Source organism: Aquarana catesbeiana, linkage group LG11 (assembly GCF_042186555.1).
Source record: "Aquarana catesbeiana isolate 2022-GZ linkage group LG11, ASM4218655v1, whole genome shotgun sequence".
In the NCBI taxonomy this organism is placed as follows: domain Eukaryota; kingdom Metazoa; phylum Chordata; class Amphibia; order Anura; family Ranidae; genus Aquarana; species Aquarana catesbeiana.
In genome coordinates this window covers 251,342,551-251,368,949 of record NC_133334.1, presented here as the reverse complement: position 1 = coordinate 251,368,949, position 26,399 = coordinate 251,342,551, and the positions used below count along the sequence as shown (strand labels likewise).

Genomic DNA, 26,399 nt, shown 5'->3' with positions numbered 1-26,399 from the left:
CCCACCCTTACCCGCCGATTAGCCATGCTGGAGTGCCTGGTGCCATCCCACACTTCTACTCACGTTCTTATTTCTGACTTTTTCTGTCTCCTCTTTGTTAAGTACTGAACCGACCACTCACATATATAGTTAAAGATCATATCTTTGGACTAGCTAAATGACTTGATTATCTATAATAGGTGAATAAAAGACTTCTACAGCAGTCTAATTCGTTGAGAGGGAACCCTCAGATAACACCAACCCGCGAAACTACAAGGTTCATTATATGTTGGCCCCCACCCGTATATTATTCCTCTCTTAGAATAAAGATTTCAATATACAATATGATATACCAGTAGTTCACCGAAAGCTGTATGTTAAAATGATCACTCCTGTTTATACATGGGTAAAGTACACCTCACTATTCTATGTATACTATATGTGTTGCCAAACTGTAAAGAATGGTATTTTTCTGTTATATTCTTTGTGTTCTTACTTTTGAAAATAAACTAAGATTGAAAACAAAGGCAACATTTCAGAGCCTCGCAGGACCCCTTCATCAGGCATGACTAGAACTGTAACTATGACGTGGTCGCTAAACAAAGCTTTGGACCTATTCTGGAGATCTTTGGCGTGCCGGTGACATATATTTGTGTCTGAGCGACTAAAGTCGAACCTGAAATCGCACTAGTGTTAACAGAGCCTTAATTATGTTTCTGTTACAAATCCTTTTAAATTAGATTAAATTAAATTTAAATTAGAATTTATTTACACATGAAATAAAATATTTTTCAATTTGACATTTGTATTATTTTTAATGTGACACAAAAAAACAGGCAAAACATAGGATTAATTCCGTTCCGTCTAATTTATGTTGGAATCCATCAAATTCAGTTCTTACCGTGGTGGAAAATCTGGATAGGAAACGCTAAGGCCTAGATATGATGCAAAATCTAAGGCTGGAGACATATCCCCTGTACAGACGGAACTCAGATCTCCGAAAGAAGGTGCATAGGATATTCCATCTGTGAACAGATAACAATATATCACTTTAGAGTAATGGTGGTCCTTCCAGCCTATTGTTCTGTAGAAGCTGCCATTGTGGGACTAATGCTGTGGGGTTATTTTATGGGAATATTGAAAATAAAGTTATCTGGCTCCCTACCTTATTTTAATGAAAATTAACCCCATGAAACACTTTCTTAATGGTTCTAAAAATCCAACCCCAGCAACTCATGAACAGCTCAGTTTTTTTCCCTATCCATGCCTACGAAGTCTACTTTCTCCTGACACTGTTTTTGAAAGAGAGTAGATAGAGAACAAAGTTAAAGTGTTCATTCCTGAGTTGCCAAAGCCATGACTCCACTGCTCGTTATATCCCGCCATCTGCAGGATGGAGAAGGGAGGGCAATGGAATAAGTAGCTTGAGAAGTAGGGATGATCTCAGGCATGTTTGGATCCTAGTCCCAACCCACCTGAGCAATCCCGCTAGGAAGCCGGCACTGCACACCTCCAATTAGGAGCAGTCTAGTCATTCCTAGGACTGCAGGCACATATATACAAGCGGGCATGTGCAGCTGTGGGCCGGGAAATGCCTCAGTTGTATATGATTGGCGGTGTGCAGTGATGGCTTCCTGGTGGGATTGCTTAGGTGGGTTGGGACTAGGATCCGAACACGCCTGAGCTCACCCTGTAAGTTGATTGAACCAAGGTTTTATGGACTTCTAAGACATGTTATTCCCAGTGCAGTCATAGTACAGTCATAAGGTTTGATGCACTCACTTATACGTACAGTATGTCCTTTCTGTCCAAGAATAATAGAGCAGTGTCAGTTCATACCATAACTTGGATTTTGAAGGCGCAAGTCTCTTTCCCTTCCATCCTTCCTCAGGCTACCAATGATGATGGTGACACATGAAAGAAAGAGAACCAGTCCAATTACAATTCCTGCCACGACCAGTGGGGACACCAGCAATGTGGAATCATGGCTACTTCTCATGTAACCAAAATACTCAGGAAGTGGGTTACTCTGGTTTAGGTAAATCTCTGTAAAACAGATTGGAAAGTATAACTACAACAATTACTAAAAGAAAAAAAAAACACAAATATTGAGTTAGATTTGGCAGCTATAGCGTTATAGTTACTAATCTTTATCACAATGTAAGATTTCAATACCACAAAATGCAGGTGGTGTGGTGTAGTATACCACACTATCCAATCAGAAACCAATTCAAAATGCTATTCAAAAATACCGAAAGGTAATTTCTGATTGGTTGCCACCCATTTCTACAAGACTTATCCAGTGAATGGAAGTGGTTGGTTTGAGCTAGGGACCATGCTGGACAGATTGGATTATTTTAGTCTGTATTAAGTGGTTCTGTGGATAAATGGAGGTCTGTGACTCCCCTCTGATGTCGCTTAAGTATAAGGGATTTTCAAATAAGAAAACAGGAGCGCCCGGTGTCCGAATGTTATGCCACATTTGATGCAAGGATATCAATCATTTATTGAGAATCAAGAATAAACAAATCGTGCCAATGCATTTAGTCAGCGCTATTGGTATTTATTAACAGAGATAGGTGGGCTCCGTGGTGGTACTTGCTGCCTTTATTTCCAGCCATCATCTTTCAAGGCTCTATACAGAGACACAAGTATCACCATGGAGCCCACCCTTCTCCTTTGATAAGTACCAATAGCTCTGAAGAAACGCATTGGCTCGATTTGTTTGAGTTTCAATAAATTATTGATATCTTTGCATAAAGTGTGACACTGGGAATTCCTCTTTTTGTATTTAAAAAACCCTTCTAGTGGAGGGAAGCATCAGTCCTAAGAGAGCGTCATAAAGGATTACTAGGCCAGCATGAAAAAAAAGGGGTATACAGACATATTGGCTATTGTAAAATTGGGAGAAAAGCAGAGCTAAACTTTACCATTTGGGCATTATCGTTTTTTTCCAGTTTGTGGAAAGCACGTGAAAATTCTAATCAATGCATTGTTCAGAAGATGCTACAGAACCCAATGGGATTTTTATTAAAGGTGGAACGACCAGAATGTTGAGCAGTTGTGCATGGCAACCAATCAACTTCTATCTTTCATTTTCAAAGCCTAACTGAAAAGGCTGAAAATAGAAGCTAATTGGTTGCCATGCACAGCTGCTCCAGATTCTGTCTGCTCTAGTTTTTATCAATTTCCCTCAATGTTCATTTCCATATCACTTAAAGCAGAACCCCATTAATTAATAATCGATCCAGAAAACTGCGCTCCCCCACGTCAAGCGGTGGACTGTTCCTGCAGTCCTCACGTCCATAGCCGGTCTATGGGCATGATGACATCAGGAACAGTTCATTCACAAGACTGCTAGCACGCGGTGTGGATTAGGTAAGTATATCTCCGCTCTGAAATCCCCTAGACAAAAACGAGCAGTTAACTAATGCAGTGCGGGCACAGCCCCACTGCAGGGGAGAAAAAAAATTGCCCAGAGATCTTCTTTAATTATAGAGGTAGCAATAAGAGCCTGACTCTTCCCTCTTGGCCAGTCACCTTTGAAGGTAGTACCGAGTCAGTTGTGAGTAAAGTTCTTGCCTCTAAAGTGGCCACAGGTTATATAGACCAGCTGGTTCTGATGGCTGGGTCAGAGTTAATAATTCTGACACCAGTGCACCATCCCAGTCATAGTGAGTCCAATCACAACATATCTGCCATGAGCAGGTTTATTTACTACTTTAGTCAGGCCCTAAGTGGTTCTATAAGATCAGGGCATACCATTATCTGCATATACCTCAAAATTCATACTATCGAACAACAACTTAGTTTGGATCTTGTGACAGATAAAACATATTCCTTCTGATCACCAGAAAATTAGTAATGACCACAGACCATGTGGTGTCCCAATGTTGAATGACTTCTCCCTCCCTATTGATTTGCAATCACCAAGTCTGGAGGATTCTTTTGATGGCGTGTGAGGTGATTGTTTATTACTTTTATCCGTTCCATAGTCACAAGTCTACAGGAACCTGTCAGAGATTCATTAACAGTTTTAAGCTTGCGACACAGTTTGATTTTTGTTGGAACCTACACAGAAAAATAGCTTGCCGGAACATTCTCTCACCATCATTGAGTCAACTAATTTTATTCTAAAGCCCATAAAATGTCATCCAGAGCTAATATCTGAATGGAATCCCAGACGTATATATATATGAAATTTCATCACAATATGTACAATTTTCTCATCGCTGGGGTCGAAAATGTATGTTGCCCACCAACCATTACAAAATAAACGAACATCTGAAAATGAACATTGTCAAACAAAATTCTAACTGTGTATGGTCAGCTTTAATTCCTCAGACCGAGGTGACTATTTAGACCAGGGGTCTCCAAACTGTGGCCCAGGGGCCAAATGTGGCCCTATGCTGTCCTTTATCTGGCCCTTGGGGCACTATTCCTTCCACTGATATCAGGCACTATTCCTTCCCACTGACACCAAAGACAGGGCACTATTCCTCCCACTGACATCAACAATGGGTAACTATTCCCCACACTGATAAAAATGATTGGGCAGTATTCCTCCCAACCGATACCAATGATGGGCACTGTTCCTCCCACTGTCAGAAGCGTGTGAACTCCTGCTCCATCATAGCTGCTGGTTCCAGCATCCTGGTTTTGGTTATAGCATTCTCCTTGTCTGTCTTTCCACCTGCAAGGTGACTGTTGCCAGACTCTGGGCAGAGATCCGGCCTGATTTAAGCCAGCCAAACCTTCAGTCACATGCTTGTGAGAGAGTGTGATAATGTGTGTAATATCTGATCAAGCTCCCTGTCTGTCTGCCCTGCTGTGCTAGATTGGATTTCTGTGTATGACCTTGGACCGGATAACGACTATAATCTAAACTCTACCTGCCTTTTACCTGGACTATCATTGATCCACTCTGCCTGTCTGCCAACCGCAAGTATCTGTTTGCTTTAACCCTGACCAATAGGCCTATGGCATTGTTTACTCCCCCCCAATGCCAGGATATTTTCTGCCCCGACTGGCCACAGTCTGGCCGCAATAATATTTGAAGGGCAGTAAACTGGCCCTTTGCTTTAAACGTTTGGAGACCCCTGATTTAGACTATACTACTCTTATTTGTCCATACCTTCATTCAGTAGATAAATTAGGTTTGTAAATTTATCATTCTACTTTCTATAGCTAATATTACACTTTTACAAGTGTATTGGGCACCAGGGATGTAATTACTATACTCTACTCTACTCTGGCTTAAAATGACAAAAGAAAAAAAGAAGATGCCAGCAGCAGAATTACGAGCCACCTCTGCGTATGTCAAGTCTGTGATACACTCATACGGGCATTATACAACGAACGCTTTAGAAGTGTAAAGATTGCCATCTGAGCTACAAAACGTATCTGTCAGACACTTGACTGACAGGCTCTCTGAGATTACAAGGAACTCTGTGCGTTCAAATTAGATTGGAGGTTATTGTGTAAGGCATTGGAAATATTTAATTGTTCCCGTTGGCATTGTGATAACCCTCATGTCCTTTTTCTGCTTTTTATTCAAAGAGCTAGCATTGCTGCACACTTTTTAGCTCTATTTCAAGTCGACGAGAACCAAAACATCTAATAACCATTGTGAGTGTCTTATATATTTTGGCAGTGTGACTGCCTAATGTATAGTACAGTACCTTATAGAACTGGGGTACTGAGTTCAATGTACCCCATCAAGCATATTTTCTGCAGTGAGTTTTCCTCTTGCAGTGGCGAAGCTAGACATTATTCCACCCAGGGCAAAGACACAGTTTGGCGCCCCTCCCTGGTATGGCGGAGGATGGTGTCAGAAGGACAGTGGACGGCGTCAGTAATTTTTTATTTTATTTTATTTTTTATACTTTATTATTTTTTACAATATTATTTTTGAAATTTTTTTTGCAGTTTTTTAGGAGTACCGCTGGGGGCTTTGGTAAAATATCAAGGGTCTAAACAGACCCCTGATGTCTCACTTTTGAGACAGAGAAAGGGATTGAGGACAGATTCCCCAGACATGTTGGGTATCTATTAATATTTTACCAACATTTGGGTAGTTTATTGCGTTTGTTTCCCCTACAACTCCTTCAGTGTGTTTTTTACAGACATTTTTCATTTCCTAGATCTTTATGGTAATATCAAGGGACATAAAAATTGGTTTGGGGGTTTTATGTAATCTTCAGGTGTAAAATGATTTTTTAAACATGTGTGCAAAAAATTAAAAAACGGCTCTGGCAGCTAAAAAGTTAAACCAAATTGGAAAATACATTTAAATGTTGGATTATATTCACCTTGAAAGGAATATACTAGATCCGTTTTTCCAAAGCTCATTCCTCAAGTACACCCAACAGGCCAGGTTTTGGAATTTCCCATAAATAAAATAGCTGTCATAAATACCAAGCCACTGATATTAATTTAAAGCACCGGTACTGGGTGAAGGAAATCCAGAAAACTGGACCTGTTGGGGGTACTGGAGGACTGAGATTGCACTAAAGTGAGTCTTCTGACTACTCTCAACTTCCCCTGCATGTACTTCCCAGTTCAGTTTTAAATACAGCAGTGGGTCTACACCAGGTGCCTCCAAACTTCTCAGCACCAGGGCCACACTGTATATTTTACAAATATTCATGGTGTGAATACAATTTAATAAATATGTTTTTTTAATCAACATGATATGATTCGGAACAATATAGAAAGAAATTCAATAAAACAAAGCAAAGAAATTTGAAATAAACTTGAGTCATTAATAAAGGTCCAACAAAAATAAATTCAGTCTGCACGTTTTTCATAAGAGCCTCCCTTACATTGGTATCGCCATCAAAGACCCTCCTTTCATTGGGATAATCATCAGAGTCTCCCTTACATTCGAGTCCTCATCATTGTTTCCTACAGTGCCTTGAAAAAGTATTTATACCCCTTGAAATTTTCCACATTTTGTCATGTTACAATCAAAAACGTAAATGTATTTTATTGGGATTTTATGTGATAGACCAACACAAAGTGGCACATAATTGTGAAGTGGAAGGAAAACAATTTTTTTTTAAAAGTAATTATGTGTAAAGTGGGGAGTGTATTTGTATTCAGCCCCCTTTACTCTGATACCCCTAACTAGTGGAACCAATTGCATTTAGAAGTCACCTAATTAGTAAATAGAGTCCACCTGTGTGTAATTTAATTTCAGTATAAATACAGCTGTTCTGTGAAGCCATCAGAGATTTGTTAGAGAACCTTAGTGAACAAACAGCATCATGAAGGCCAAGGAACACACTAGACAGGTCAGGGATAAAGTTGTGGAGAAGTTTAAAGCAGGGTTAGGTTATAAAAAAATGTCCCAAGCTTTGAACATCTCACGGAGCACTGTTCAATCCATCATCTGAAAATGGAAAGAGTTTGGCACAACTGCAAACCTACCAAGACATGGCCGTCCACCTAAACTGACAGGCCGGGTAAGGAGAGCATTAATCAGAGAAGAGCCAAGAGACCCATGGTAACTCTGGAGGAGCTGCAGAGATCCACAGCTCAGGTGGGAGAATCTGTCCACAGGACAACTATTAGTCGTGTTCTCCACAAATCTGGTCTTTATGGAAGAGTGGCAAGAAGAAAGACATTGTTGAAAGAAAGCCATAAGAAGTCCTGTTTGCAGTTTGCGTGGAGCCATGTAGGGGACAGAGCAAACATGTGGAATAAGATGATCTGGTCAGATGAAACGAAAATTGAACATTTTGGCCTAAAAGCAAAACACTATTTGTGGCGGAAAACTTACACTGCACATCACCCTGAACACACCATCCCCACCGTGAAACATGGTGGTAGCAGCATCATGTTGTGGGTATGCTTTTCTTCAGCAGGAACAGGGAATCTGGACAGAGTTGATGAGAAAGCATATTCATGTGTTAGAATGGGCCAGACCTAAATCCAATTGAGAGTCTGTGTCAAGACTTGAAAATTGCTGTTCACAGACTCTCTCCATCCAATCTGACAGAGCTTGAGCTATTTTGCAAAGAAGAATGGGCAAAATTTTCACTCTCTTGATGTGCAAAGCTGGTAGAGACATCCCCAAAACGACTGGTAGCTGTAATTGCAGAGAAAGGTGGTTCTACAAAGTATTGACTCAGGGGGGCGCCATACAAATGTACACCCCACACTTTTCACATATTTATTTGTAAAACATTTTGAAAACCATTTATAATTTTCCTTCCACTTTACAATTATGTGTCACTTTGTGTTGGTCTATCACATAAAATCCCGATAAAATACATGTAACGTTTTGGGTTGTAACATGAAAAAATGTGTATGAATACTTTTTCAAGGCACTGCACTTGCATTATAGTCCTCACCAGGGTCCCCCCTTACATCAGGGTCCCCATCAGAGTTCCTCCTAACATCAATGTCCATATCAGAGCTCCCCCTCACCCCTGGATTCCGTCAGAGCCCCCCTTCACATTTGGATTCCATCAGAGCCCCCCTCACATTTGGGTTCCATGAGAGTCCCTCCTTTTTTCAGGTCCCTATCAGAGTCCCACATACATCAGTGTCCCCATTACATCAGATTTCCCCCTAACTGTTGGGTTAGGGTAAACAGAGACTGATAATGCACATCAGCTGTGGGCCAGATAGATCCTTGTGGTGGGCTGCTTTGGGCCTGCGTGCCATAGTTTGGAGACTCCTGGTCTACACAAACAACCAAAATAGAATAATGCAGGGATTGTTAGACTTCAGCGATGTGGTCCTTCTATGGTGCTTTTCTGGATTATCATCAATCTGGAAATCACCTTATTTAACAGCACACCCTACAGTGAGATCTTTAAGAATAAACATAGGCATTAATGCAAGCCATCACAAGAATAGAGATCTGAAAACCTGCAAAGGCTTACATCAGCATGTGTATATTACATAGAAACCATCAAAGGGACTACAAAAGGCAGGTTTGTATATGATTTAAAGGGCGTTTTAAACATTTATGGATAAATATTTAAAACACATGTGGAGAATCTCACTATGTTATAAAATGACTAAAGTTGTAAAATATAATTTCATCTGTCATCTATAGAGCTTCTGGTTATAGTATGATTGCAAGCATCTAGTTTACATTATGAGATAAGGCCTTATGGCTTTTAGTTATTCATCAGATTGGACTGAATCACCCGCTTCTTATATCTATCTGGAGTTCCAGCGAGGAGGTTTCTCCAGTTCTGCCTTCCTATCGATGATTTATCAATGGCTGCCACCATAAATGGAACCATAGAAAGTGTTATCTGATGAGGCAACTCAAGCCCTAGATCCTAAAAAAAAGATGTTGGGTGGTGTCATCCTATTTTGATATCACATCATCGATAGCAGTGATAATGACTCATTATAATTGGAAGCCACAGCTGAAAAGAACATCTGGGGAGGAAGCAGGAACTCATGGCAGAGAGGGTAATGGGAGCTAAAAGTGAATAGGTGAGGGGAGGAAGGTGATGATGGAGGGTCTAAGGAGACATAATAGTGGAAGGAAAGGAACTGGAATTAATGGTGGAGGTGTGCAGGCAGGCACAGTCTGTATTCCCCACTATAGATGGCGCTTGGCCAAAGTGGCAATGCAGAAGGGGACGGAGGTCATGAGAGCCCGGTTTTTCTATGACTACCTGTGTCACAGAGAGACAGCTGTTCAATTGTACACTGTCGCTCCACGCAACCTTGTCAGCCATCTTGGTCAAGCAGAGTCTACTTAAAGAGGAGCAGTCTCCCCCCAAAAAATATAAAGTCAGCAGCTACAAATGCTGTAGCTGCTGACTTTTAATATAAGTTACTTACCTGCCCCTGGTTCCAGCAATGTCCTCACTAAAGCTGATTCTTCAACCAGCTTCAGGTGCAGGTGCTGGCTCTTTAACTAAGGGAAGCTGGTAGTGAAGCCTTGCAGCTTCACAGCTGGATTTCAACTGCGCATGGGTGACCCACGCTGTGCTTTGTGATTGGTCCCATAGTCTTCTGGGACCTGTAATGTGTGCCAGAAGGCTGCAGAGGAAGGAGGGGGGCCAAACTTCCGTTCAGATCATTGCAGCGATCTGGCTTGAAGTGGGGGAATGGATACCTGTCAAAATCGGACACCCGCCCCCCCCCCCCCCCCAAAAAAAAAAACAATGTGCCAAATGTAAAGAAAGAACCTCCCCTTTTGAGTGTAGTTCCACTTTAAGACCCCGGCTCCTGGGTTTGGTGCGCTTTATGCAAGTGGTTAGTGTAGGGACAGGTTCCCTGTCTGGCAGGGACAGTGCTTAGAAGCAGAGAAAGGTTCCTGAGGAATAGGGAAAGTGTAGAGAGCATGCTATCTCCTCGTAGGAAGCCTACTGTTTGGGTGTGGTCTGACCAGGCCGTTTTCCTGCTCCTCACTGCAGAAGCTGTCATCTTTCCGGGACCTTGATCCTCTGCTACTGTTTGTAAGTGGCTTCGGTCGGCTGTGCCCACCTGCTAGGCCTGTTTGTATGTTGTTGGAGCTCTCACAATATACTTTTTTCATCCTCTTCGGCCTCTGAGTGTATTCTTGCTGCTGGTGCACCATGCTGCACCCTACCCACAGGTGTAAGGGTTGATGGATATTGGGAAACAAAAGCTGATGGTGGAAAAACAGGAGCTGATGGTAAGGGGTGTGGGGGGGCACAAGCTAATGGTAAAGAATAGTGTGATTTAATGGTGTGCAAGGGTGCGTGTGTGTATGTGTGTGGCAGGGGTAGGAGGTGGTCAACAAGAACTAATGAGGTTGTGAAAGCAGAAAGGGGGCAAATGACAGAGGGTCAATGAGACTAGATTGTGTAAAGTATAGGTGCAAAGTTCTGACTTAGCCAGCACAAACTGGAGTAATGGAGCGCGGCTTAGCGGAAATAAGGCGGTGCCTATCACCAAAGGAAATTCCACTTTTGTTTAAATAAATATATCATATAAAATTGTATAGCATATAAAAATGCTACATGAGCCATTCTGACCATAGTGACAGGAAAATTCGAAGGAGCCGGATGAAACTGTATGTGGTTTTCGTTCAGGAATATTGTACATTGTTAAACCTGTTTAATACATCTGGGATTCCATTCAAATAGCAAGACTAGACACAATTTGAAGGGCTTTTAAATGGAATTAGTTGACTCAATGATAGCAAGAAAGAATGTTCTGCCATTTTTTCTGCAAAAGTTTAACTCTAAATGGGTACGGCCAGCTAAAAGCAGAGCTCCAGTCCCCATAATCATTTTTTTTTAAATATTACTAATGGGTTTTTTCTTATTACTTTTAAATCAATACAATTGAACCTGATCTCGGAACCAGGCAGGGGGCCATTGAGCCCCCTTATTTCTGGGATTCGGTGCATCTGGCTACCCAGCATGCACCTCCTGATCGTGCGTCTGCGCAGTAATGACACTGCATGACACAGTCTCTTCATGACTGGTTGCCGTAGCAATGGCAGCATCGGCAGAAGTTCCTGCCCCGTTGTTATGGCAACCTGTCAATCAGAGGACAACCCAGTCATTTCCGGTCTTGAAATAACAAGATTTCAGTATTAGGCAATTTCCATGGACTCCTGGGATAGATGACGCTGATATCCCAGGAGTCCAAGGGAGTCGTCTTATGAGTTAAGTTGCTGGACCAGAAGTGCTGCAAAAATACATCAAAATAAGGTATTTAGACATAAAAAAAACATCTAGCAGTTTAGAAATGCACTGTGAATGGGCATGTGAATGCAAGCTCAATGTTAAAATGGGCAGAACTCCGCTTTAAGGGAGATCCTGGGCCTTATTAGGATAGGGGAAGGGTGATAAATAGCGCTAGTCATTCACAAAAATTCACCCAACTGTATCACATGACTTCCAACTTGTTGGACTATCTCTGTTTATCAGAGCATATTCTTCCCTGTTCTTACTTCAATATCTGGCTGCCGTTGGTCAAGTCTCAAGGTGGAGTTTGGTTGGTCCCTGAGCTTTCTGGGTCTGGCAGATGTCTTCTGTCTGTAATTGCTGGGAAGACATCTGCATAGCTATGGCCAGCCTACCTTTTACATCTACAGCACAGCTTCCTATGATCAGAATCTGCAACTGGGAAACACTTTTTATGCCTGGAGATTTTATTCTGCCCCTTTATACATACGCCTTTTCCCCTTTGATGAGGATGTGCCTGCAATTATTTTTCTTGTAAAGCAATTTATTTCCCTTTTATAAGCCCATTTGGACATTACAAGCCACAGATAAAACAAATCCTTACACTTGTAATTTTTTGGTAGCTGCTAAGTACTGCAATTAATTAATTCCATTATAAAATTACCCTACTAATTACATGAAAAAATAGCTTTTCTTGCTAGGAATACTCGGAGGGATCAGCTGGCATCTGCTGGTTTTTGCTGTCTTCTTCTCCCTGTGAAATATCACATTAGACTCTAAAAAGAAGTTTTAGCAGAAAATGATGCTGAGAGAAGGGAAAGTATGGCGGATATGCAAAGTCTGGGATTAAACAAAATGTATTAGGTTTTTGTGTTAGTCTAGTGTCATAAACCACGTCATTATTGTTAACCCCTAATGAATGGGGCCTTTAGTGACTTTATGACCTCAATAACGCCAGTCTAATGGCTTTAAAGTGACCCTGTAGTCCGGCTATTCAGGTATTTACATATACATAACAATCAGTAAATAAGCTATAAAACATGATCTGACTGACCACTGTAGCTGCAGGCACTGTGGAGCAATTCATCTTCAAAGTTCACAGAAGTTATGAAGTCATTATCTCAACAGCTCAGCTCTTCCCGCTCCCTCCTACCAGCAGGGACTCAGCAGCTCAGCTCACCCTGCACCCCCCACCCAGTGATGAGCAAGCTCAGCTTCCCGATCAGCAGTGACTCATGGGGATTGATTTACTAAAGGCAACTAGACTGTGCACTTTGCAAAGTGCAGTTTCACTCTGCAAGTGCATTTGCTCAAGAGCTTAGTAAATGAGGTAAAGCTTTACTTTGCAAAGAATACCCAATCACATGGAAGGAAAAAAAAAAAAAAAAAAAAACAGTATTTTTGCTTGCACATGATTGGATGATGAAAGTCAGCAGAGCTTCATCTCATTTACTAAGCTCTGGAGCAACTGCTCTTCAGAGTGCAGCTGCAATCTGTAAATTGCACAGTCTATTTGCCTTTAGTATATCAACCCCATTATCTCCCCCTACTTCACAATCCAAGCAGTTAATTAACCCCTTGGCGCCAGCCACACGCAAATATGTAGCCTCTCGGCGGGTGGGCCTTGACGCCGAGCGGCCGCACATTTGCGTGAATTTGTGTGAATACAGCTGGGCCGACAGCCAATCATGGCAGTCACATGATCAAAAAACCCCGCCCGTCTCCCGGCATCCTAAATAGGGTTGTCACCTTTTCTTCAAGTCAAACCCGAACACTTTAGCGACGCACAGCAACTTTTTTTTATACATATATTTTGCTAATAAATAACATTTATAACCATATGAAGTTAATAACAAGAGTCCCCCTTTACATCAGAGTCCACAGAGTTCCCCTTTTACATCTAAACCTGCATAGTTCCCTTTTTACATCTGACCTTGCAGAGTTTTCTTACACTGGAGAACTCTGGGGACTCTAACGTAAGGCATGCTCTGGGAACCCTGATTTAAGGGGAAACACTGAGAACTCTGATGTAAGGGGTGCTCTAAAAACCCTGATTTACCTTAGTGTACTCACTCAGAGGCAGGAGAGAGAAGGGGGGAGACTTCAGTCACAGACAGGGATGGATGGTGAGCTCACTCACCCCTTGGCAGTCAGTACCTCTCATCCAGATCTATCTGAGGCTGCTGGACTTCAAATTTCCAGCCCGCACTTTCCTTTTCTGAGGCACAACACTGGGGATTGGAATGTGGGCAGACACAGAGGGGTAGGGGCGGGAGGAAGAGGAGCAGATCGAGCCCTCTCTCCTCTCCCGTCTGTGTGTGTTGGGGGAACTGTTAGTGTTGGCTTTGGGCAGCATGAAAGAGAGTGTAACAGACACTCTAAGCTTAGACAACTGCAGCCAGCAACCCTTCTGGGAAGCCATAGTCCAGTCTGAATAATGTGTCCGGGTTTCAGGCACTCTGAAACCCAGACGCATGATTCAAAACTCGGACTGTCCGGGTGAATCCTGGACAGGTGGCAACCCTAATCCTAAACCCCTTAAAGGGTCGAGAGGTGCCAGCTCCATGGGGTTAAGCTCTCCATGCTCCCCGTCCCAGAAGTGACTCAGCAAGTCAGCTCAACCTACACCCTCCTCCCAGCAGTGAGTCCACGCACCCTGCTCCCTACTCCCAGCAGTGAGTCCGCACACCCTGCTCCCTACTTCCAGCAGTGAGTCCGCACACCCTGCTCCCTACTCCCAGCAGTGAGTCCGCACACCCTGCTCCCTACTCCCAGCAGTGAGTCCGCACACCCTGCTCCCTACTCCCAGCAGTGAGTCCACGCACCCTGCTCGCCACTCCCAGCAGTACCTCCGACTCAGACCACCTATTTTCAGAGAATCAGACTTACTTGTGCATGTGACTTTGACGGACATGTAATCTGTCCAGAGGACCCGAGAGCAAGAAGTCATTCAACGCCTGAGGCTGGGCTATAAACGTCACTTCCTTTCTGAGGAGTTGGCTTTCTCTGCTCCGGGGATGAGCTAAAAAAACAGAAAACTGACAGCACGTAATAAATAAGAAAACAATTGTATTTACTTGGGGGGCAATAACATCTAGTGGGCAGCAGCAGAATGGGGGTAACTCAGTAAAGCAAAAAAAAAAAGTCGGGGGGGCAACAAAAGTACAATTGCCCTTTAATTCCTTTAACACACTTGCAGAGTTTGCTGGAGGACATTCACTGAATTCTATCATTTGTTGCCTTGAACTGTTCTTTTAAGGAGTGGTCTGAGCAAAGGGTTGGCTGGTCACATGTGCTATGCAGGATCCTTCATAGAGCCAAATAAAGGATCACACCGCTCAGCCACGAGCTGAGAGAGGTATGCTGCATAAGCAGAAAGAAGCCAGAAACCCAGAGTTTTTTGGAAATCTCCTGGCTGGTCATAGAGACTTTAAAGAAGCCCATGGGTGGCCACATTTGCTAGACCCCATCTAAAACTTCCCCTCACCTTTGAGCGGACTTCTTCTTGGTACAGTCCACCAAACTGAATACTGATGTTTTAATTATTTACAAGTAACACATCATACCCGTCCAAGGATTCTGTTTTTTACAAGACAGCTGTAGTTCCCTAGATCACACCACAATGTGCCTTGTTGCAAGTAATCTGGAGTTCTGAGAACATTTGTGTAGGGATCTGCTGCCCTCTACTGTCTGAATTTGTAAATGCCTATAATTATTTTATGTATGCACTTCTTGCCCCTGGGTTGTTGGCTTTGAAACCCTGGAAGGAGGAAGTGGGGAGAGAGTGAATGTCTCAGCTACATGTCCTGTCCATGCTGCTAAATCCAGACCTAAAGGAACTATTATGCAAGTATTCCTATGATCTAATAGTCTAACTGCAGCTGCTGAGTGTATATCTAAATTTTTTTGTGACAGAGTCTCTTTTCCCTGTCTTTGTTAGGCTTCATATACACTTGGTGGTCATTTACTGCGGCTGCTGGAAAACTCCAAAATGTGTCCAAATAGCAGCAAAACCGCAGCACGATTTTGCGGCATTTTGCGTTTTCCCATGGCCAGTGGTCAAAACGTTCCTAACCTGAACGCAATTCTCCGCATTTAGGAGAGGAAGGTTGAACCTCACCTAACCTCAACAGCTTCTAAATTCTGCTAAAAGCCTATGGGGGTTATTTACGAAAGGCAAATCAACTTTGCACTACAAGTGCACTGCAAGTGCAGTTGCTGTAGATCCGAGGGGGACATGCAAGGAAAATGAAAAACAGCATTTTAGCTTGCACATGACTCAATGATAAAATCAGCAGAGATTCCCCTCATTTCAGATCTACCCCTCAGATTTACAGCAACTGCACTTCCAAGTGCACTTGCAGTGCACTTGTAGTGCAAAGTGAATTTGCATTTCGTAAATAACCCTCTATGTGTACATTAACACATAGGCTTTAGGAGCTTTAGCAAAAAAAACTCCAAAAGCTCCTAAACGCAAGTTTAGGAGCTGCTAGTGTACTGTACATGAAAACGTATTATTTCACATCCCCAGTGCCAGATAGCTAAGTCTGTGCTACTGTATGTATGTAGTGGTCGCCTTGCTATATATTAGTAAATAATCCTGTTTATTGCAATATCGTTTATATGCCCCTCTTGTTATTCCAGACACTTCTAGACAGGGACTAAAGTGCAGAGTAGATGGGGCTGACTGAGTTCCAGTGCAACACCAGAGTTCCTGTTAGTGAGAAGTTCCATTCCAGGCTTGTTGGACAAAAGTTGGAGGATACCCCTGTGACTGCTGATCTCGTCTTCAGGTCTCCGACACAAAGACAGACACCGCGTAATCCCCAGAGACCCCTGCAACTGGACTTTGCCACAACATTCATCTAGAGGTATCTCTATTAATAACTATATACTGTATGCATAAGTATGTCTGTACAATTCCACCAATTCTACTCCTATTAGACTTTATCTCTCTCCACTTTCACCATCCATGATTTCAAAGCCAACGACCCAGGGCTGATTACTGTGAATACTGAGGCCAAGTATTCCAAACCTGGAAGATTTGATCCGTCTATGGCCAGCTTTACCTTGAAAATGCACCATTCCAAATCTAAGTAGATATATCATTTGTGCAGACTGTGCAGCTTCACAGGGGCCCTCTATGATTTAGGGGGCAAATTATATCAGATGTGGGTCAGATGGGGTCCCCTCTCTCACTGTCACGTAGCCCTAGACATGTTTCAATTCCATCCAGCTGTTAATCCATACACAGTGAACAAGTGTTTTTACTTGGCCAACAGTTCAATGGAGAGGAGGATTTGGCCCAAAATCATGTCTGCCATGGTGGCTAATGCTAGTCTTACACCTGCAGAATTTCATTAGAAAAGTGTAGTTTTCAGAATGTAAGTTTGATTAAAGGGTAAGATTTGACAATTGGTTTCGACCAAAGTGAGCACAAGAAAAATCGAAGGATGAGGATGTAAAATTTTTGTTGAATTTAAAGTAGTTCTAAAGGCAGAAGTTTTTTTTTACCTTAATGCATTCTATGCTTCAAGGTAAAAAACCTTCTGGGTGCAGCTCCCCCCCCCCTTATACTTACCTGAGCCCGATCTCGATCCAGCATTGTGCATGAGAGCAGCGGCTCTGCCTGGTCTCTCTTTCTCCTCATTGGCCCACACAGCAGAGGGAGCCATTGACTTCTGCTGATGTCAATCACAGCCAGTGAGCCAATAAGGAGAGAGCAAGGTCATGGCCGAGCCACACTCAGTGTTTTAATGGAAATCTCCATTCACAGGAGCATGGCCCGGGAGTGAGTCTGCTCGTGTGCCTCCATAGCAAGAGGCTTGCTATTGGGGGCACTCAGCTGGGGGAGGAGCCAGGACCGCCCGATGGGGACCCAAAAAGAAGAGGATCAGGGCTGCTCTGTGCAAAACCATTGCACGGAGCAGGTAAGTATAAGACGTTTTTTTTTTATCACAACCTATACAATCACTTTAATGGGAATGAGCGAATTTTCAATAATTGAATTTGAAAAATCTTAACTAATTTTAGGCCCATGCACTTGTCAAACTTGTTCTGGAAGTAGAACATTTATTCTATAAAAATCGAGATGTTGACATGGTATTCGAATGGAAAGTCGTGCAAAATGTGTTGAGTCCATGAAGGCACCATCAAATGGTTGGACTAGCGATTTTTAAACCTTCTCGTCTAAATGGTCGAAACAAGATTCTACAGGTGTAAGGTCAACATTATTAGGAATACCTCCCAACATTTTGAGATGGGAATGAGGGACACCTACTAGCAAACGTATGTAGGCATAGGACACGCCCCCTGCCACACCCTCTTAAAGGAGAATTAATCAAAAAACAAAAGTTAATTAAATCCACAAGGGCTTTTTTTACCACTACTATTCCTTTATATTGGCTTTTAACATTTACAAATGCAGCAATTTAGAATTTAGATGAAAGGTTTAGCACTGGGAAACACCTTTTTGAAAGATAAAAATGCATTTTATATACAACTATATAGATCAGACCAAAATGAGGGACACATGAGGGGGAAAGAGGGACATTGCTCCAAATCAGGGACAGTCCCTCGAAATCAGGGACAGTTGGGAGCTATGTCATTAGGGACTCAAGCAGTGAGATCGATGCACCTGAATTCCCAGCTCCGCCCACTCTCCTTACACAAACATTATAATGGGTTATCACCCCCTTCAAAATATCACACTGAGTGGTTTCGGCAAGCAATTCGAAAGAGAAAAAAAAATAAATTAATGAATCTACCGCATGCCCGCCCGTCTGAGCCAGCTGCCCGCTGGGTATAATATACTCCCTCGCATGATGTTCATTTTCCATTTCACTCTCTAAGCATGAGATAATGAGCTGCATGTCTGGCTCCACAGATAGACAAAGCCTTGATTTGAAAGGACAATTACATTAGACCGTTCGAATATTCTGCCTGTCTATTCCAAATGTCATTACAGCTCCCTGCATACAACAAACAAACTCATTTACAGAACTGGCACCTATTCAGTTCCAGGGAGACGGGGGTCAGATCAAGATAAATATTTCATGGAATGTTTGGACAGAGCAGATCTGAAAAAAAAAAAACATATGTGCTTCCTCCAATAAATCGTATTTATAATGAGGATGGCTCTATTCTTTTGACAAATCTAATGATAACGCAGGAGAGTAACGTCATCATACAGAGCTATTGTTGACTCTTACACTGTCAGAGCCATTTTTTCATACAAATGTTTTAGACCAGAAGATTACATAAAACCCCTTTCTGCAAGAAGAGACCCCGATCAATAAAATGTCAGTCGCAATTTGTTGATGTCACACAATATCAGAGTAACTGTTTGCCAAACCACATTTTCAGTAAAAAAAATACACTAAAGTTAATTTCAGGGAACATAAACACAATAACACAATATATAACCCATTTTTCTTGTAAAATATGAAGAATGAGGTTGTGTCGAGTCAATAGATACCAAACATGTTAAGCCTTAAAGAGGAACTGCAGTCTGCTCACATCATTTGTAATAAAAACATCTTTGCCATTCTGAAGCTTCCCTCCAACCACTTTGCACATAGCTCCCAACTGTCCCTGATTTCGAGGGACTGTCCCTGATTTGGAGCAATGTCCCTCTGTCCCTCTTCCCTCCTCATTTGTCCCTCATTTTGGTCTGATCGATATAGTTGTATATAATATGCACTTTTCAAAAAGTGTTCCCCGCTGCAAAACCTTTCATCCAATTTCTAAATTTCTGCATTTGTAAATTTTAAAAGCCAATATAAAGGAATAGCTTTAGGAAAGCCCTTGTGGATTTAATGAACCTTTTTTTTTTTGGTTAATTCTCCTTTAAGGGGGTGTGGCAGGGGGCGTGTCCTATGCCTACATACGTTTGCTAGTAGGTGTCCCTCATTCCCATCTCAAAATGTTGGGAGGTATGACTTTGCATATTATTTTATATATACTGTGATTCTGTACTTGCCAAATATGCTGCAGAAATCTCCCTCCACTGAGTCTGGCTGCATCCATTTTAACTGTGGGCAGCTGAAGCTGCTGCCTGTTCACTTCCTGGATTTACACAGACATGCAGAGGCACACCTCCAGCTCTGCAGCCCTGCAGCTCTCATTGGCCCTCTTATGACTCACCCCCCATCCCTTTCTGGCAAAGTCTCACGGGGGTGAGAGAGAGCTGTGCATGATGTCATAAGCCTAGGTTTTTTACCAGACAAGAAGCAGGTGGGCTGTAGAAGGTATTTACTGGCAGAAAAAAAGTTTTACTATCCAAAGTTAAAACAACAAGGGCAGTAGATTTAATAGATGGAAAGTTGAAAAAAAGTTCCGCTTTATTAACCGTGTTAATCCCTCAACATTTTTGGTTGTCAGTATCTGGCCACTAGTGAATCTGTGATGGGTTAATCCCTTAAAGGGGTTGTAAAGGTAAAGTTTTTTCACCTTAATGCATTCTATTCTATGCATTAAGGGGAAAAAACTTCCGACAATACCGGCCCCCCCAGCCCCCCCGTTTTACTTACCTGACCCCTCGAATGTCCCGCACTCGCCCCCGACATCCTCTTCGCCGCTCAGCCTGGCCGTTGATTGGTTACAGTGGATGGATTGAAAGCAGAGCAGCCATTGGCTCGCGCTGCTGTCAATCACATCCAATGACGCGGTGTGCCGGGGGGTGGGGCCGAGTGATACAGTGAGAGGCTATGGCCGCCGGCTGTATCATGGGAGCGTGCCCGCAAGCACTCAACACCATGCGATGGAGCTCACATGAAGGTGTTGAGTCCTTGCGGGGGGGGGGGGGGGGGCCAAGACAGCCGCCGAGGGACCCCAGAAGACCAGGTTCGGGGCCACTCTGTTCAAAACGAGCTGCACAGTGGAGGTAAGTGTAACATGTTTGTTATTTAAAATAAAAAAAAAACTTTAGTGATTCTTTAATACTAATTTAGGCTATTTAAGGATGCTTACAATGGTGCTGATTGGACTTGATAAAGGAGGCTACGCCCTCCGAAACATGTTGAGTAAATAGATACCAAACATGTCAAGCCTTAAAGTGGTTCTAAAGGCAGAAGGTTTTGGCTCCCGCTGCTGTATGGACTGCTATATGCCTGAATGGACACACAGAGCTGCGGCTCGGCTCAGGTGCCCCCATAGCAAGCTGCTTGCTGTGGGGGCACTCAGCAGGATGGAGGGGCCAGGGAGGCCGAAGAAGGATCTGAGAAGAGGAAGATCTGGACTGCTCTGTGCAAAACCACTACACAGAGCAGGTAAGTATGACATGTTTGTTATATTTAAACACAAAAAAAAGAGACTTTAGTATCACTTTAACCGTGTTAATCCCTCAACGTGTTTCGGTTGTCAGTATCTGGCCACTAGTTGGTCTTTTGAGGTTAATCCCTCAATACCAAGTCAGGCTATTTAAGGATGATTACAATGGTGCTGGGTGGACATGATAAAGGAGGCTGCACCCTCCGAAACGTGTTGTCGTAGCAACAGCTCACACACCCCATCAGCAGCCAGCTGCTTGCATCATTTGACCCTAAGCACGTTTTCCTGTGCATGTGAACTGTCAGCATGCATGAGATCATGCACAGTGGCGCCTGTATTTTGATCCAGGACTGCTGCCATATCCATACTGTCAGCTGGGTGGTGAGAGTATTTTGCTGCAGTGCCGTGGTGGGAAGATGTGATTGATAATCTCTGATTATTTTTTTCTTGTGAGTGCATTTTTATCTAGTTTTTATCATAAAATAAAGGATTTTACACCAGAGCCTGTGCGCTCTTCTCTCTTGTTTGTGTGTTCGCAGTAGTCAGTGCCAGCTGGTTGCGAGAGCAGCAAGGTTGTGGGGCTATTGAAGATTAACCCTTTCAAGGCTGGAATTATATTAACCCCTTTCTGACCACCCCATAGCAGATTTACTGCTACAGGGTGGCCACACTGTGCAGAATCACTTATATATATGTGATTCTGCATGTCCAGGTTTTGGGTGCTCCCGCTGTGATTTTACACAGCGGGAGCTGATCAGCGGACCCGATAGCCATCGGGGCCCTGCTGATCGTTCGGTCCACTGACAGAATGCCAGTCTGCCTGTCTGTAAACAAGGCAAATTGTTATTCTGTCAGTACAGAAGACGTGGATCCTGTGTTTCTGTAAAGCAGAAACTCTGATCCATGCCTTCCACTAGTAAAAGCACCTTCTCCACAGTAGTAAAGCACTAGTCAGGCACAGGGCTGGTGCAAGGATTTTTGACACCCTAGGCCAAGAATATGCAATTAACGGACCTCCAGCTGTTGCAAAACTACAAGTCCCATCATGCCTCTGCCTATGGGTGTCATGCTTGTGGCTGTCAGAGTCTTGCTATGCCTCATGGGACTTGTAGTTCTGCAACAGCTGGAGGTCCACTAATTGCATATCCCTGCCCTAGGCGGACCTCATATTGCTGCACCCCCTTGGCTCCACCCCTGACCCCACCCCCTTTGTCCTGCCCATGTATACCCCACCTTTTTAATGAAGCGCCCATCAAATGCAGCCTCACCAGCGCCCATCAAATGCAGCCTCACCAATGTAGCCTACTAGTGCCCATCAACGAATGTTTGCTTGCTTTCATTCATTTGGGAGTTGGGACACAGACACAGTCTTCCGCCGCCACTGCGTCTCTAACACTATGTGCGAACTGCTGCCTGCTGATGCTGAGACTTAGTTGCTTGTTGCAGAGAGAAGAGAGTAGGAACACCAGTGGCCGGGCGCCCCTAGGCAGCAGCGTGTGCCCTAGGCGGCTGCCTAGTTTGCCTAGTGGTAGCACAGGCCCTGGTCAGGCACACAGTAAACCCTTTGATCGCCCCAGCATAGCTCTGGTAACACAGGGGACCAGTTCAAGGGATCCCAGGCTCAAAGACACAAGGGGGCACCCAACTGGAATTGGAGTATTCTGGTAACAGTTGGGGAGGTAAGTGAGTTTTTGGAAATAGTTACATGCTATTAGGCTCTGACCCTGCACCGGTTTAGACAGTGGAGGGCCTCTCACCTGGCTGCAGAGCACTTGCCTCTGCTTCATTAGGTGTGGCCTCTCTGAGCTGTTAAGAGAGGGAAGTTGAGGAATTTATACTCCAGAAACCCAGGGAATTGTGGGAAATGGGGTTAGAGGGGCTGCGCCTGCATCTGGGCACGTTGATTGATTGGCTTGTTGTTACACCAACACTTTCAGTTTTGCTGACAATGACAAAAATGGTCACAGAAAGTTATACAATCCTGTCAGGGGTTCTAATCCTTCCCTTCTCCATCCAAAACAAAACATGCTGGCCATACATACTTTGTTTGGTAGAGCACTGTAAATAAGACAGGATTTCATTCTTTTGTAATAAAAATGAATGAATAGGAATTGATTTGAGGACAAAGCTACTTGAAGCCAAGATTTACCACTCTTGTTACCTTATAAACTACCTTAGTTACCTTAGTAACTACAAAATATTGGGGTTGATTTACTAAATTTGGAGAGTGCAAAATCTGGTGCAGCTCTTCATAGAAATCAATCAGCTTTCAGGTTTTTTGTCAAAGGTTAACCGAACAAGCTGAAGTTAGAAGCTGATTGGCTACCACGTACAGCCGCACCAGATTTTGCACTCTCCAGTTTTAGTAAATTAACCCTATTTTATATGAACAATTTATAGTTTACAGCCAGCAGGTAGACCTTTGGGCTACTTTTCACGTTTACCAGGCTAACCTTAACTGCTTTACTGAAAAAGAAAAACTGTTGTTAACAGAGCTCAACAGCTGAAGCTTAGATTACACATACAGCTGAATGAGAAAGAAGTAACTCATTCCTCTTTCCTCTTTCTTTTTTACTTTTCTGTAAAAGTAGGGCTCCTAAAAATGAGTATCGACGTCACATGCCTATATTCGAACATTTATTAATTACCACACGTAATTACATAAGGTACAATGTGCAATGAAAAAGTAGTTGCTATGCTGCCTTTATAGAAAACCCATAGTGAACAGGGCCGCTGATAGGGGGGGAACATAAGTCCTTCTGTAGGGGGCGCGGGCACGAAGGGGGAATCGGTGCGGTCTGACGGAGGGACAAGTACAGAAGGATGCCCTGTGCGGCTCTCTTCAGTAGCTGAAAGTTGGTTTCTCATCCTCCCGCCAGCTTTGAGCTGCTGCAGGGAGAGACACAGACACAGGCCATCATTCCTGTAATTGTTTCCCTGGAACCGATCCCCCTCCCTGTTCTGCCTGCTTCGGATTCCCCCCCTGTCACTGTGCCGCCCTCCCGCGGCGATGCAGGCTTCCCTGTCCCATAAAAAAATGACAAATTGTAAAAAAAAAAATATTTAAACATTGTAATAAATAATTAAAAAAAAAATTATAAAATAAAATCATTTTAATTTTTTTTTTTAATTTAACTGCTTGCCGACCGTTTACTGTACATATACAGTGGCAAGGCCGCTTCCCTGTGCAAAATCACATACAGGTATGTGATTTTGCACTTCTGAGGCTGGGGCACACTGGCGCGCTGTCAGCGACCTGCTTCCACTGTGATTGGATACAGCGGGAGCCAATCAGCGGGTCCAGCAGACTCGATGTCCGCCGGGACCCGCTGATTGTTCCCGAGAGAGGCAGAATGGCAGTCTGCCTATGTAAAGAAGGTAGATTGCTGTTCTGTTAGTAGGAAAGGTAGATCCTGTGTTTTTGCTAAGCAGGAACACAGATCTCTGCCTTCCCACAGTAAAAGAACCTCCCCCACAGTTAGAAAGCACTCTCTGGGAACACATTTAACACTTTGATCGCCCCTGATGTTAACCCCTTCCTTGCCAGTGTCATTAGTGCAGTGACAGTGCATATTTTTAGCTCTGATCACTGTATTAGTGTCACTGGTTCCCAAAAAAGTGTCAAAAGTGTCACTTAGAATCAGATTTGTCTGCTGCAATGTCACAGTCCCGCTATAAGTCGCTGATCGCAGCCATTACTGGGAAAAAAAAAATCCATATATATATCCCATAGTTTGTAGGCGCTACAACTTTTGTGCAAGCCAATCAATATATGCTTTTTTTTTTTTTTTTTTACCAAAAATAGAATACATATTGGCCTAAATTTATGAAGAAATTCGATTTTTTTACATTTCTTTATTGGATGTGTTTTATAGCAGAATGTAAAAAATATTGTTTTTTTTTTTTCAAAATTGACGGTCTTTTTTTGTTTATAACGCAACAAATAAAAACTGCAGAGGTAATCAAATACCACCAAAAGAAAGTTCTATTTGTGGGAAAAAAGCAGTTCTTATTTAAATCCTTAGGCCAGCCTTTGTCAACCTTTTTATTCTAGTATAAGGTCACCAGATTTTCAAAATTAAATCTAGGGACACCCTACTAACCACACCCACTTTTAACCATGTCCACAAAAGTGGGTAGCACTCTCGCCTAGCAGTAAGAAGGGTCGCTGGTTCGAATCCTAACCCCGACACTACCTGCCTGGAGTTTGCATGTTCTCCCTGTGTCTGTGTAGGTTTCCTCGGGTACTCCGGTTTCCTCCCACACTCCAAAGACATGCTGGTAGGTTAATTGGTTTCTGTCTAAATTGGCCCTAGTATATGAATGTGAGTTAAGAACCTTAGATTGTAAGCTCCTGGAGGGTAGGGACTGATGTGAATGTACAATGTATGAATTGACGGTGCTATATAAGTACCTTAAATAATAATAGTGCTGTATTGTTGGTGTCAGTGGTAGGAATAGTTCCCCCTATTGTTGGTGTCAGTGGCAGAAATTACACCCCCAATGTTGGTGTCGGTAGGAAGAATAGTGCCCCAAGGGTTGGATAAAGGCAAGCAAAGGGCCGCATCCAGCTGCAGTTTGGAGTCCACTGGCCTAGAGGAACGCTTGGAATAATTTTCAGGTCTCAAGGTACCCCTGTTAAAACCAATTTACTGGCAGTGGGAAGACTTCAAACCCTTCAGTGGTGGTCAATAATGCTTAAAGATTGCTAAAAAGTTAATTGTTGTCAAGCCGCTTCCCCTGCCAAGTGGCGTTGGCCCAAAAACTATGAAAGCACCATGAAATGGAAGGTCAATCAGCCACCACTCAAGGTACCCCAGCAACCTCGGGAGGAACCCTAGGGTTTCATGGCGCCCTGATTGAGAATGACTGCCTTAGGCAATGAACACAAAGTCAGCACTATGTGGATACATCAAACAAAAATAAAACACGTAGGCTTACCAATGATATCCAGCTCCGTAGTTGATGTCCCCATGTAGCTTAGTCGGACGTTGTGGATGGAAGGAGCTGCATTTGCCATAGGAATCAATGACAGCGACGGACAGAAGGGGTTGGCCTGTTCCTTGTGTGAAAATCCAGGATTAGGTTATCTCGAGACTCTCACATTCAATATGGATGGATCCCTCCCTTGGAGCCAGCACTAGATCACAGAAAAAACCATCAGAACCCTGTATTGTAGGTGAGAATAGAGCAGAGCGGATAGATTCATGCTGACTGTGAGCTTTATGTGCTGGGAATGATAACGAGGGAGGGGGGGGGGCTGCGACAGCAGATCTCTGTAAAACACCTCTTTACAGATGAAATCAATGGGAAGCATACAGATCAAAGCATTCGCACCATATATAATCAATGAGATCTGTCACCTGGCTTCTCTTCTTCAAAGCAGGCCGAGAGATGCCTGATGACTTAATAGAGAGGGGAGCTGTTATATGGATGAATCATTCAATATTCATCACAGCGACGGATGCTGGCTGCCTAGGAGAAAGCACAAAGGAGATTTAAAAATATAAA

General features: G+C 43.2%; 1 protein-coding gene across 4 annotated transcripts in view; it reads right to left on the bottom strand.

Annotated features, from left to right (window-relative positions):
* BEAN1 (brain expressed associated with NEDD4 1) overlaps positions 1-26,399 on the bottom strand; it is a 68,545-nt gene extending 42,146 nt beyond the window's left edge. Inside the window, exons 1-5 of one of the 4 annotated variants that reach the window (XM_073605566.1) lie at positions 26,252-26,399; positions 25,830-26,028; positions 14,508-14,656; positions 1,819-2,025; positions 881-1,004 (exon numbers count right to left, since the gene is read on the bottom strand). In XM_073605566.1, coding sequence (XP_073461667.1) covers positions 881-1,004; positions 1,819-2,025; positions 14,508-14,568 — 392 coding nt within the window. In that variant the 5' untranslated portion in view covers positions 14,569-14,656; positions 25,830-26,028; positions 26,252-26,399. The other 3 variants (XM_073605567.1, XM_073605569.1, XM_073605568.1) reach the window with 3 other exon arrangements.